Raw genomic sequence first — 14,077 nt, 5'->3', positions numbered from 1 at the left:
TGACAGCCTGTCCCTTTCGCATCCAACCTGTCCCCGGGGGGTGAGTCAGCCCATTATCTCACACCAAGGGACCCCACCGCCCACCCCGGTTTCCCCCTCCCTAAATTTACCTTTATCTTTTTGGAAGCGGTTTCTATTTTCAGCCCGTCCTGCCTGCCCCTTGGAACAAGGAACGTGGGGCCGGGTCTCTGATGGTCTGTTCCTGTGTTTCTGGGGCGGGAACTGAGGGCCCAGATTGAGATCTCCGCAGAGGAAGCCAGTTCCTCAGCCCCACCCGGCCATTGTGTCAGGCGAGCGTGTGTGTGTGTGTGTGTGTGTGTGTGTGTGTAGTGGACCAAGGGGTCGGTGTGAGATCTCAGTGCACCCCAGGTGGATATGCCCTCTATTGAGCCCCCTGCCTGCTCCCCATTCTCAGTCCCTGTCTCTCAGGGTCCCAGCCCCTGACTCTCCCTGTCCCCCTGGGAGGCTTTGATGTTGATTGGCTGGGAGCCAGTACCCCTGGGGGCGGGGGCAGTGGGCAGGGGTCCCTCTCACCTCTAATTTGCTCTGTGATTGAAGAGCTGAGTTCTCAGGGCTCAGAGTGTGTCATAAAAACAACTGAGGGGGTGGAATGAGCCACACCCCAGCCTGGGAAGTAGGGTAATGAGAGGAAGATGCAAGGGCAGTTAGGAGCTCAGGGGGCCTTTGCCCACGCCCAGGTGCCTGCTTTTGCCAGACTTTCTCTCTCTCTCACACACACACACACACACACACACACACACACACACACTCCAAACAAGACACTAAGAAGAAAAGCCAGAAAACTGGGTTAGAACATATATTTTAACTCATTTTTCCTCAGAGTAAAAGACAAAGTCCAGAGTAAAAGACAAGTTCCAACAATGAACCTAAACCTCTCCTCTGAGGCACATTCCTGCCCCAGGGCCTTTGCACTGGCTGTGTCTTCTGCCTGGAGACCCCCTTCCCAAGACATCCCCGTGAAAGATTCCCTCACCTCATTTCTCAAATATCGCCTTCTCAGTGAGGCTGCCCTACCACTCTTTAAAATTGCGTCACACCAAATTCCTGACCTGCCTTTTTTCCCATAGCAATCATGCCTTATAGTATATAGTGTATTACTATTAAATTGACATAGTATGTTTATAGCTACATACACATTAGAAAGTAAGCTTCCTGTCAATAAATAAATGATGACATTTTAAAAAGAAGAAAGTAAGCTTCCTGGAGGCGTGATCTTTATCTTTTTTGTTCACTAATATACCCTAAAATTCTGGAACAAATTCAGGCACATAATAAGAGGTGCTTAATATTTTGATGAATTGAACAAACTGAGTTGAATCCTCCCCACAGCACTACTCCCCTGGCTCTCCTTTCCTCTCTCTCTCTCTCTCTCTCTCTCCCCTAGATTCCAGGGAGACAAAATCTCTACAAGTGTGCCTCAGAGACCCTATCAAGAAAGCCAGATACATGTGTGTAGCAAAACAAATCCTGTTTTTTGTTTTTACTAAAATAGGAATGTCTTTATTAGTTTTACTACTTACAACAATAACATTTAAAAAGATAACTGGGACTTCCCTTGGCGGTTCAGTGGTTAGGACTCCACACTTTCACTGCCTAGGGCACGGGTTCCATCCCCGGTTGGGGAAGGAAGATCCAGCAAGCTACACAGCACGGCCAAAAAGAAAAAGAAAAAGATAACTAACCCCAAAGTGCTGGTTGTCGGCTGCAGACATGTTGGCACTTGGTACGACATGAACCACCCCAGCTCTGCATGGGGGTATGGGCACAAAAAGGGGAATTAGGTGGGCTGGGCCGCCCATGCACCTTTATCTGTCCTTCCTGGCTTGTCTGAGCTTACTTCCTTGTCCTCTCTCTGTCCTTATCAGAGACCCACCTGAAGGCTTTTCACCTGCCTGCCTGGTGGGGAGAGACTTCCTCTGCTCCCAAAGGCAGGATAGCATGTTTTGGGGAACTAAAGTTCACTGGAGCTACACTGAGAATGTTCTAACGCTCCTGACAAAGAGGTTCCATTTGGCCCCCTGCTCAAAGCAACCACAAAGATGAAAAGCATGACATTTCAGATCTATACAAATCACCGTCTATTTATGCCCCATCTCATTCCGAAAAGAAACTTAGCTCTGAAAATCGTATCGTGTGATATGTGCCAGATTATTTTTGCACAAACACCTTTTATTTATTGTACAAATATTTTTGCAAAGGTACTGAAGATTTTTATTTTATTTATTTATTTATATAAATTTATTTATTTATTTATGGCTGCGTTGGGTCTTCGTTGCTGCGCACAGGCTTTCTCTAGTTGTAGTGAGCGGGCGCTACTCTTCATTGAGGTGTGCGGGCTTCTCACTGTGGTGGCTTCTCTTGTTGCAGAGCACGGGCTCGAGGTGCGCAGGCTTCAGTAGTTGCGGCACTCGGGCTCAGTAGTTGTGGTGCACGGGCTTAGTTGCTCCGTGGCATGTGGGATCTTCCCGGACCAGAGCTCGAACCACCCGTGTCCCCTGCATTGGTAGGTGGATTCTTAACCACTGCACCACCAGGGAAGTCCCAGAAGATTTTTAATATGATACATTCTTCCACCACCCCAACAAAGCAAAAGTTTTCTCTTTTTCTACCTTCCAAACGTGCCATCATAGTTTCAATTCTGTTTTCTGCTTCATAACTATTTGTCATGTCACTACATACATGGACTTTGTAATTATAATTTTTCCTGGAAGGTACTATTGCATCAACTAGATTTTGTCACCCTGGTAACAGCAGTAAAAGTCTTCTGGGAAACTCTTCATCCACCACCCCACTCCATGCGGTTCCGGTGCGACCGTCAGTCACAGCAACCTCCTCCTGCCCACCGGAACCAGATTCAGCCAATCACAGGATCCCATTCCTCTGGCCACAGAGACTGGCCCGGGAATGAGCAAATCACCCATGCCAGGATGTCCTGCCCTGGGTCTCTGGGAAAGGGCATCTTTCTTTTTCTTCCAAGGTCACAAAGCAGGAATAATATAAGTCTGGAGCAATCTGCGTCTTGGCCTCCCTTTCCCCACAATGGAGGAAACTAGTCAATAGTGAGAGAAAATGAGCCCCACACCGGAGGGAAGCAGAACCAAGGGATGGAGGGGGCCTGACATCATTTAAGCCCCTTGGACTGCTCGGTTTCGGGGGCCACTGAATTCCCTTTTGTGCTTAAGCTAGTTTGAGCTGAGTTTCTGTCACTTACTGTTGAAAGAATCCTAAACGCTATAATTCATTCTCGAGTGCAGGCCATTTGGGCAGCCTCCAGTTTTTGGCATTACAATTAATGCTGCAGTAAACATCTTTGTGAAAAACAAAATACTTTCAATTTAAAAATGATTAATGGGCGTTCCCTGGTGGCCTAGTGGTTAGGATTCCTGGCTTGCACTGCCGTGGCCTGGGTTCAATCCCTGGTTGGGGAACTGAGATCCTGCAAGCTGTGAGGTGCAGCCAAAAAATAAATAAACATTTTTAAAAAATAAAAATGATTAACAAAGTAGCCCCAGAAGCTTCAAGGTGGTTGGTCTTGATTTTGCCCAAAGATTCTTTGCTGGAAGGTTGGAGGAGTCCTTAGGTCTTTCTATCTCACCCCTTTACCTCCACATCAGGTGGCTTTGACCCTCCTTCAGTCCTCCTTACGTCACTCACCTGGTTGTTAGGAAAATCAGGTAAAGTTTGGCCAGGCCAAGAGGCAAGGCATGGGTGACCATCTGGGGAGACCATAGAAGTGGAGAAGCAGTGAAGAGGAGAGTAGGCCCATCTGGAGACTGTGAGAGGGAAGCTTAGCTGATATGAAAAGAGGGGTATGAGGCTGGAGGAACATGTAGTGGCCACCCCACGGGCAACCGGACAGGGCAGTAGAGGCACTGAGGTTTCTGAGCAGGCGGAGGAGTGGATGGCAGGAGTTTTAACCAGTTGCCCACCCATTCCCCCTCTTCTGGTACCAGCACCCAGTTTTCTTTTGGGAACCCGCCCTTCCATCATTCTAGGTCCACATGGCCCATTCTGGGGGGAATGTATGGCCCAGAAGCAGCCAGTCGGCACATTTCCTCTTCCCTAGCTACCGAGATTGGTTCAGGGGTGAGCGTGTGACCCAAGCAGGGACAAAGCTTAATTCATGCAAAAAAAATCCCTTCCAACGGGAGAGGAGCTCATGATGAAAGAAGTGCTGAGTCCCACTGGCCGCTGATAGGGCCAGGACATTGAACTCCAACAGAATCCTTCATGGAGTGCAAAACACCTAGGCCCTCTTTTCTGTCTAGAAAGCTATTAGGGGTAGGTAGCCTGTGGTGTGGGATAAATCAGGAAGCGGGCAGTGAGGAAACACTGGCCCGCTCTGGGAATCCATGCAGGTTCTAATCTGTGCGAGGATAGAGGATTCTGTCCAACTGCCACTAGGTGGAGGGTGAGCACATCAGGTATGGGGCCTGGCAGCCAATATGAAGCTATGGGTGTCTAGGCCACCCCAGGTAGAGGTGCAGAAGAGGCACAGCTCCGTGCCTTCCAGGCCTCTGCACCGTTCACTCTCCCCTCTCCGTGGTTTCACCCCTTCTCTCAGACCTGGGGCCATCTTTGTGCTTCCCCTTCACTCCTCTCACACGTGTCTCAGGACATTCATACCCAGGGGGAAACAAAAATGATAACAGCCTATGATAATCAACACAGCATGGTATTGGTGAAAAAACAGACACATAGATCAATGGAAATGGGCCAACACAAATACAGTCAACTGATATTTTTTAAAAATTGAGGTATAGTTGATTTACCATATTATATTAGTTTGGGATGTACGACATAGTGATTCAAAATTTTTATAGATTATATTCCATTTATAGTTATGATAAAATGTTGGCTCTATTCCCTGAGTCAACTGACTTTTGACAAAGGAGCAAAAGCAATTCAATGGAGAAAGGATAGAATTTGCAACAAAACTTCCTGGAACAACTGATATCCATATGTAAAAAAGACACAGACCGGGCTTCCCTGGTGGCACAGTGGTTGAGAGTCTGCCTGTCGATGCAGGGGACAAGGGTTCGTGCCCCGGTCCGGGAAGATCCCACATGTTGCAGAGCGCCTGGGCCCGTGAGCTATGGCCGCTGAGCCTGCACATCCAGGCTCCCTGTGCTCCGCAGCGCAAGAGGCCACAACACTGAGAGGCCCGCGTACCGCAAAAAAAAAGAAAAAAAAGACACAGACCTTACATCATTCACACTCAAAAAAGATCATGGACCTAAATGTAAAATACAAAACTATGAAATTTCTAAAAGAAAGTATAGGAGATAATCTAGGTGACCTTGGGTTTGGCAATAAGTTTTTAGATACAACACCAAAAACATGATCCATGAAAGAAAAAAAACTGATGTTAGACTTTATTATAATTAAAAACTTCTGCTCTGTAAAAGACACTATTAAGAGAAGGAAAAGACAAGTCATAGACTGGGAGTAAATATTTGCAAAACACTTATCTGATAAAGGACTCTTATCCAAAATACACAAATAACTCAAACTCAACAACAAACCACCCAGTTTAAAAAAAAAAAAAAAAAAAAAAAAAAAAAACAGGGAAAAGGAGTTCCCTGGTGGCGCAGTGGTTAAGAATCCGCCTGCCAATGCAGGGGACACGGGTTCAACCCCTGGCCCGGGAAGATCCCACATGCCACAGAGCAACTAGGCCCGTGAGCCACAACTACTGAGCCTGTGCTCTAGAGCCCAAGAGCCATAACTACTGAGTCCACATGCCACAGCTACTGGATCCCGCATGCCTAGTGCCCGTGCTCCACAACAAGAGAAGCCACCGAAACAACAAAGAGTAGCCCCCGCTCGCCGCAACTAGAGAAAGCCCGCACACAGCAACGAAGACCCAACATAGCCAAAAATAAATAAATAAAATTTTTAAAAAATAAAAATTAAGCTTATTTAAAAAAAAAAATAACACTTTAAAAGTTGTCTATCTGGGGCTTCCCTGGTGGCGCAGTGGTTGGGAATCCGCCTGCCGATACAGGAGACACGGGTTCCTGCCCCGGTCCGGGAGGATCCCACATGCCGCGGAGCGGCTGGGCCCGTGAGCCATGGCCGCTGAGCCTGAGCGTCCGGAGCCTGTGCTCCGCAACGGGATGGGCCGCAGCGGTGAGAGGCCCGCGCACGGCAAAAAAAAAAAAAAAAATTTGTGTATCTGTAGGGCATCTGGATATTAAAAATGAAAGGCTTCAGCAGTGGTTCTAAAACTTTAGCACATATCAGAATAACCTAGACGGTTTGTTAAGCCCCTGTCAGGCCCCCGCCTTCAGTGCAGGAGGTCTAGGATGGGCCTAGAGAATCTCTATTTCTAGTAAGTCCGCAGGTGCTGCTGCTGTTGCTCCAGGGACTGCACTTGGAGAGTCACTGGTATAAACTCAAAGATTAAAACAATGATGAACTCTCATCCTATAAGCAGATAGGGTAGGAGGTCCCGGAGAAAGAGAACCCCACATGGCTTTCTTGACATAAGAGAAGCCATTTTAGGTCTAAGCCATTTTGTGATCTCAGCCTGGCCACAATGTTTGCCCTAGAGCAGGTCTCAGTAATTAATGATCTTAGGGGAACAAAAGAATGCAGGAACAAAGGCAAAGCATTCAAGAAGCAACAATTCAGCGATAAAACAGAGTCCTAGGTCCTCCTCAAGGGATATGCATAACAATCTGATCTTTTTAGTTGTTCTACCGGAACCAAGGTCCCCCATGCAGGTGGAGGATGGTAAGTAACTAGGGGCTAAAACGGCAGACTGGTGGGAACCTAATGATGTTAACCTTCTTCAGATGCTTGAGACTTCAATCAACTAAAGCTTGGACTCCAGCAACCTTCGCCCCTATTCTATGTTGATTCCTCTTCTGCTCAAGCCCCTTCACGAATAAGCATACACCACCCAAACCCATTCACTAATATGCATGTATCCTTAGCTTAAAATGTCTCCAATTTTGCTGTTCGGGAGACACTGCTTTGGGAAAGATCCCCTGTGTTCTCCTTACTTATAAATCCTTCCTTCTCCCACTCTTTGGCTTGCTTGTGTCTTTTGGCTCGACACTCACCAAGAGATGAATTCAGTTTTCTGAGTGTCAATCCCAGCCAGCAGGTGGAGGCATTTGGGGAGCATCCCTTGGAAATTTTCAGGGGACCCTTTCAGAGCCTCTCCTGAGAAGCCCCGTTATCTGCTCCACCCCTCGTGCCTAGCCCAGAGGCTCAATGATTTAGCAGTACACTGGGGAGATAAGACCCAGACTCAGTCCCCCAGCCCCGGGGGGGGGGGGGGCATCCAAGAACTCCCAGAGTACTGGAGGACTCAGAGTAAACAACTGCTAATCAAATGAGAAACAAGGGTAAATGCCTGAGGAGCAAAGCAGGATGGAAGTGGCTAAAAAGCTTCAAGGATCAGGAGATGAAGTTCAAGATGAAGAGTGATTTGGAGGTCACCAAAATAAGGGTGCAAGGACTTTCACCGGCAGTGGGAACAGGATACACACGGGCACAAGGTGACTGATAATTGAGCATCTAGAGAAAAATGCAACACTTTCACTCAGGTTTGTGCAATAAATAATTATCATTCTCACTTTACAAAGGAGGCTCTGAGATGTTAAGTAGCTTGCCCAAGGCTACCCAGCTGGTAAGCAGGAAGACCCAAACTGGAACTCCAAAGGCCTCTGAGTCTAAGTTTGGTGGCTGCCTCACACACTGCTGTGCCCCCTTGCCTCCTCCTCCCGCCCCAGAAGACATCCCCTATCCTCCTGCCACCTTTCTCCAAGCCTTCCCCCCTCAACCCCTTCCCAGCTAGCTTCCCTAGTCTCTTTTCTCAGAAGTTCTTGCGTAATTAACCAGGCTCAGGAACTAGGAAAGGAAGGAATCCAGAGTCTCAGGACCTCTCCCACCACTCGCTGGCCCTGTGTAACCTAAGCCCAGGGATCAAAATCCCGCCTTACTTAGCCTGTCTGGCCTTCTCCCTGGTTTGCTGTGAGGATCAAAAGAACGTAGGGATGTGACTATGTTCCCTCGCCATCCTTCGGGACCCCTTCCTCCGCGCCCGCAGCCACCACACCCCCGCGCTGGAACCTACAAATATTTTACCAAGCCTAAGGAGATCTGTCCCGTCCAGTAGGTGTGTCCCACCTGCCTCGCGGGAGGAGCCGCAGTTTCCGGGCTCTCCTGGCGCCTGAACCAAGAGGGAGTGGACCTACAGTTTGGCAACCGCACCCGGCGATGACCCGGGATACAAGGCGAAGGAGGGGAGCCCTCCGCCCGCAAGAGCAGCAGCCCAAAACATGCAGGTGAGGGACTGCTGCCTCCGTACTCGGCCTCTGCGCCCGTCCAGTAACCCAGGGTCCAACCTCTCCTCCCCGCCAGTGATAAAACCTCTGCTCCCCGGGGACCCCCTCCCAGCACTCCGAGTCCGCAGCCCAGGCATTGGTACCGGGGTGGGGAGAGTTAATTCCAATCGCCTCTCTGCGGATTCCGGAGGCCGGGTCGCCGAGAGCACCTCCCATTGGCCGCAGAGCCGGCTCGGCGCTGATTGGCTGAGGCTCTCGGCTGTGGCTCCCCATTGGGCGTCGCTCTCCAGTGATTGGAGTGTGGCGGCCCGGCCTCCGCAGGCTCCCTGGGGTGAAGCTGCTGTGGGCTCCGGCCGTTGCCTGAGGGCGCTCATACCCGGCCGGAGCCTCGACTTCCTTCCCCGGTCCAGACCTCGTTGCTGTCCGGGGACGCCACTGGATCTTCTCCTGGATCCTTTCCCTCCTTAACCTGCAGATTTTCTTTTTCCTTCCTCCCTGGCTCCGGTCTCCCAGCTCCGCGTTTCCCTCACCTACTCCCGGCCCCCATAGCCGGCCATCCTCAGCATCCCACCTTACGCCCTCCTGGCTTCTGCCCCTCCTTGACCTCAAATCCCTTGATTAACAAGTCCCCGTCATAACCCTCTCGTCAGACTCTCCTAAACTCATATTTCTTCTCTCTTTGCCATCTCCTGACTCCCAAATTCCAGCTAACCCTTGACCTCTTGACATTTGACCCTGACACTCTTGACTCCAGACTTCTGCATTTCTACCTCCTGCAGCCTGGACTGCTGGAACTGAGGCTTTCCCCTGATTTTCTGACTCCGTTTCTGAAGCTCATTTTAACTTTCTTACCCCTGGGCCAGTTCCTGCTACTGCTGTCCCACCATGGACTTCTTGATGAGCGGCCTGGCAGCCTGTGGGGCCTGTTTGTTCACCAATCCCCTGGAGGTGGTGAAGACCAGAATGCAGCTGCAGGGAGAACTTCAGGCCCCCGGGACCTACCGACGACACTACCGAAACGTCTTCCATGCCTTCATCACCATCGGCAAGGTGGACGGCCTGGCAGCCCTGCAGAAGGGCCTGGCCCCTGCCCTCTTATACCAGTTCCTGATGAACGGCATCCGGCTGGGCACCTACGGGCTGGCTGAAGCTGGGGGCTGCCTGCACACAGCTGAAGGCACCCTGAGCCCTGTCCGCAGCGCAGCAGCTGGGGCCCTGGCTGGGGTCATGGGAGCCTACTTGGGGAGCCCCATCTACATGGTGAGAAGAAGGGTCTTGCTTGGGGCCTTCAGGGCAGACCTTTGGTGTAGGGTGGGTGCCTGGGCCTTCACAACCTGATACTGAGGTTGGAAATGGATTTGTGTAGGGGAGGGTGAGGAATTTGATTAACATACATCAACGGGTGTGGGGATCAGGGGAAGTCCTGGGCGTTACAGAGTTACTATCCCACAGTCTGCCCCTTTGAGTTAATCTGGTATCGGTGAAGGGTCAGGAACCTGAGCCCAGAAAGGGGAAGCGACTAGCTCAAGGTCACCACAGCTGCTTGTTGCTAGGACTTGGCCCTGCTTAGCGCTCTTTCTGGAAAGACGTTGGGAGGCAATGAGTTCTGTAGAAGGAGAGGCAGTCTGGTCTCACTCCCAGAGTATGAGATTCGGGGACAGTGACTGGAGTTCTCCAAAGTCAGCTGCACACATGCCCCCCACAGGGCTTGGGGGCCAGAGAGCAAGTTTTGCCGATGACCCCTCACAACCTGCCCCAGAGCCTGATGGGGAGCCTGGTCATGATGGTGGCTGAAGATCCTGTCTGCCGGTCTGGGAGTAGGAGCTGGCATGAGAGGTTGGACACCAGGTCTTGCCTAACATGAACAGTCTTAGGAATTGTTGCCATTCTCCAACCTCTCCATCCCCGCCCCTTCCCCCAAGGGAAGAAGGATGTAGAGGGGGTGGGGTGTCTTGCAGTGCTAGGAGAGCCATCCCCTGGGACTGGAGCCAAGGGACACAGTCTCATGACCAATTTATTAGGTGGGAACAACAATAATTATCAGGTTAGAAGGATATTCATTACCGAACACCCAGAGGAAGTGTGAAGGGGTCAGGCATTTGGCTGTCTGAGGTGGGGGGCTGGCCGCTGGGCCACAGGCTGTGATACTCTCTCGTCTCCAGGTGAAGACACACCTACAGGCACAGGCAGCCACAGAAATTGCTGTGGGGCACCAGTATAACCACCAGGTGAGGGTTTTCCAACCCGCTGGCGTCCCTGCCCATTCTCTTCCATTTTCCCCAGGTTTCTGCCTGCACCCAACAGCCACAACCCAGCCATGGCTCTGCCCAGCCCATCAGTTCGGCCCTACTCTGCCCCTGGAGTCCACCCAGACCCTCTTATCCCCATGTTCCCTGTTCCTCTAGCTTCTGCACCTATTTCTCTTGCCCCATTCTCCTGACCTGCTAATGTCCTCACGTGCATATACCCGGCCCTGTTCTGGGGTGGCGAGGGAGGGAAGGTGGGTTGGCAGACAAGTGAGGGCCACATTCATGCTCAAAGCCCACATGGCACTGGTTGTCTAGAGATCGGGTGCCTTTTATGGACCCATCCTTGGCACTGTTAGGGGGTGGCAGCCCCTGATTCCTGGGTGACTGAACCCCGCCCCCATGGTTTTTTCTCTGCCCTCCCCTTCCCCCAACCAGGGCATGTTTCAGGCGCTAATCAAGATTGGCCAGAAATATGGTCTGGTGGGGTTGTGGCGTGGGGCCCTGGGCGGCCTGCCCCGAGTTATCGTCGGTTCCTCCACCCAGCTGTGCACCTTCTCGTCCACCAAGGACCTCGTGACCCAGTGGGAGGTACTGCCTGGGAAGGGGGTGGGGCCACCCTGGGAATGTGGGCAGGGGGAGGGCAAGCTGAAGTGGGCTCAGCTTGAAGAGGGACAGTGCCAACATTCAATGTGAGGGAGTGGCAGGAGGGCTTGGGGGGATCACTGTCTCTTTACAACCTTCCCACAGTTCTCTTGTCACTTCCTCCCAGGTGTACCTGAGTCCTCAGGGCCTTCCGCTCTTCCTCCTTCACAGTGTTATCACCGGTGGGGTGGAAGCTCCCTGAGTTACCAGCTCTCCACTGTACCTGCAGCACAGGGCCTGGGCTTTCCGAGGGCTTGAATGATTGGCTGACTGACAGAGCTCTTCCTCCCTCCCCCCCTTAGATATTTCCACCCCAGAGCTGGAAGGTGGCTCTGGTGGCCGCCATGGTGAGTAGCATTGCGGTGGTCCTGGCCATGACACCCTTTGACGTGGTCAGCACAAGGCTCTACAACCAGCCCACAGATGCTCAGGGCAAGGTAAGGGAGTGCTCTGGGGTGCAGGACAGCAGGGAAAGCCAGGGGGTGAGGGAAGCAGATTGTGGGTGCAGGTAGGAAGACTAAAATGCAGGCTGCTGAGGTGAGGCCTCTGGTGGGCTCTGACAAACTCTGCTCTTCCTCTTCAACCTTTCAGGGCCTCATGTACCGGGGCTTGCTGGATGCTCTGCTGCAGACAGCTCGGATAGAGGGCATTTGGGGCATGTACAAGGGTATAGGTGCCTCCTACTTCCGCCTCGGCCCCCACACGATCCTCTCCCTCTTCTTCTGGGACCAGCTGCGCACACTCTACTACGTGTATACCAAATAACAACAGCCACTCTTCCAACACTCCACCAAGTCGGCACTCCTTGGACTCTTCTGACTCCATTGTTATGACCTGGAGACTTCTGACCAGATAATCTTTCATCCATCAGAGGGGGACCACCAACCCCACTCCCCATCTGTTTTCTCAGGGTTGAATCACTACAAGGGATCGTTTCCCTCCCTTCCTTGGGTGTTGCTTTAAACCTTCCCTACCCGTACCCCTGTGAATTTCACACCCCTCTCTCAGGGCTGAACCAGTCACTGCAAAGTGTATTTCCTCCCTTCCTCCACTGCCGGCCTTGGGTCCCTTCTGATCCCATGCACAATTTTAAACTCCACCGTCCAAGACCAAAGGGAATTGGGGGGACCCAGGTGTTCTGTTGGATTCAAAGGTGCAGAGATTATATTGGTTATAAAGCAAGTTTATTTCTGCAGAGAGGAGGTGTCTTATGTTTATGCACTGGGAAGGAATTAGGGGAATATATCCAACCCTTTGATCCCCTTGCAGAACAGAGGTCCGAAGTCTTCAGAAGCAGCATGCAGCATTTCAGCGTCCTTACTGGGGACCAAAGATGTTGGGATCGTGAAGGGTCAGACTGGTCACCAACTGTTCAAAGTCACCCAGGCTCCAGGGCGGAAGCGACAGATTTTCAGGGCCAAGAGATGACCTATTCTCAGGGCTTGGGGTGAGGAACAGATAGAGAGAGAACATCATCTGGGCCTTGGGCTTGTAAATTCCCATTTCCTGTTTCCCAGAGGACCTGGTTATCTGTGACCTCAAACCCCTGGCCCACTCCCACTTCCTTGGAGGACCCCACCAGCCAGTCTCCCTACTCTGCCCCTCCAAGCCAGTTCTCCTGGGGACCCAGTCATGAGCGAGGTGCCCTTTCTGTTCTCCTTACGGGGGCTGATTGAAGGTGAGCAGGAAATCAGTCTGGTACTGGGGCAGCCGCAGCAAGGCCTGGTACAGTGTCACATACTTTGCTACCTAAAGTGATCAGAGTCAGGATGCTTACCTGATTCCCTAGAGCCACCCCCTTCACCCCTCCAAGACGTCTCACACTCCCCTGGCCCTCACCTGCTGGTTTTCTTTAGCTACCTGCTGCTTGCCAGAGAGGATCCAGGCTTCTTGACAGCAGCCCCTCAGGGCCAGGTTCTCCAAAAGGAGGGGCTGCACAGCCTCCACTTGCACAACCCTAGCCTCCTGCACCCCGCCAACGTCCTCAAAATGGTACCTGGAGTTGGGGGAGCAGGGTCAGGGAGGGGCATTTCTCACTGCCCCTTACAAGCATCTCATCCTAAACTTCGCTCATTTCTGGTGACGTGGTGTTACCCTTGGAGTTCTCATTGCCCAGATTAACCGTCCCGCCACAGGCCCCGCCCACTCTTTCGGCTCTGGTCCTCCCATTGGCCAGCCGCGGGCCCTCCTCCCTCACCGCGCTGCCTCTTCGCCCTGCACGTGGGCCTGCAGCTCCAGAAGTTCCAGGATCAGGCTCTGGTCTGTCACGCGATGACAGAAAACTTCTTGATTGTCCGGGACCGGTCGAAGGTCGCTGAAGAGAGGCGAGGCAGGCCCTGGTTGACCCCGGCTACTTCCCGCAACCCACCTGGTCAGCCTCCTTTGGTGCCCGGGCCTTCTTACCTTACGTCGATGGCCCCCGGAGGGAGAGTGGCGGAGAAGGCGCCCCCGAACAGTGGGTAGTCTCGCGTGGGCTCCATGGGCCTGAGACTAGGGTATGGGCATTAAAGATTTAAAAGAAACCCACGTGGGGCCACTTGGCATCACCTCCGTTTCGCAGCAGCCCCGGCCCCCTTCAGGTCTTCCTCTGCCACTGATCCTTTAGGATTTGGCCCCGCCCCGCGATCACGCTGGCCAATTGGCGCCCGCGCCTTGGGGGGGGCGGTGCCCCAGCGGAGCTCCTCCCGGAAGTCAAGCTCTTAGAAGGGCGCGGGGCGGGACTGCGGGGTCCGCTAGGAGCTGAGACTTCGGTTTAGGTTTTGTGACTCTCTCGTGGTCACTAGACCGCGCCCGCCGGTCTCCTCCTTCTAAAGGGGTCGCACTTTATAAGAGTGTTGCCTGAGACCCACCTTAGGGGCCGTTGCT

The 14,077-nt window shown here is 52.2% G+C and overlaps 2 protein-coding genes across 3 annotated transcripts; one reads left to right on the top strand and one right to left on the bottom strand.

Annotated features, from left to right (window-relative positions):
- The first annotated feature begins 8,710 nt into the window (after positions 1 to 8,710).
- Positions 8,711 to 12,221, top strand: SLC25A35 (solute carrier family 25 member 35). Its single transcript, XM_059998540.1, has 5 exons — positions 8,711 to 9,581; positions 10,484 to 10,549; positions 11,006 to 11,158; positions 11,515 to 11,649; positions 11,804 to 12,221. The coding sequence occupies exons 1-5, from the start codon at positions 9,207 to 9,209 to the stop codon at positions 11,975 to 11,977; spliced, it is 903 nt and encodes a 300-aa protein (XP_059854523.1). The 5' UTR covers positions 8,711 to 9,206; the 3' UTR covers positions 11,978 to 12,221.
- A 164-nt stretch (positions 12,222 to 12,385) lies between these two features.
- Positions 12,386 to 13,800, bottom strand: RANGRF (RAN guanine nucleotide release factor). Of its 2 annotated transcripts, XM_059998541.1 has the most exons (5): positions 13,616 to 13,800; positions 13,410 to 13,526; positions 13,052 to 13,208; positions 12,876 to 12,961; positions 12,386 to 12,653 (listed from the first exon to the last, which is right to left on the bottom strand). In XM_059998541.1, the coding sequence occupies exons 1-5, from the start codon at positions 13,690 to 13,692 to the stop codon at positions 12,530 to 12,532; spliced, it is 561 nt and encodes a 186-aa protein (XP_059854524.1). In that variant the 5' UTR covers positions 13,693 to 13,800; the 3' UTR covers positions 12,386 to 12,529. The 2 variants fall into 2 exon arrangements, with proteins under 2 accessions (XP_059854524.1, XP_059854525.1); XM_059998542.1 differs by lacking the exon at positions 12,876 to 12,961 and having other exon boundaries at positions 12,516 to 12,653.
- Positions 13,801 to 14,077: the final 277 nt, after the last annotated feature.

The sequence above is a fragment of the Delphinus delphis genome, chromosome 19 (assembly GCF_949987515.2).
Source record: "Delphinus delphis chromosome 19, mDelDel1.2, whole genome shotgun sequence".
Lineage (NCBI taxonomy): Eukaryota > Metazoa > Chordata > Mammalia > Artiodactyla > Delphinidae > Delphinus > Delphinus delphis.
The sequence above is the reverse complement of the archived record's forward strand: the minus strand, read 5'-3'. Positions and strand labels throughout refer to the sequence as shown.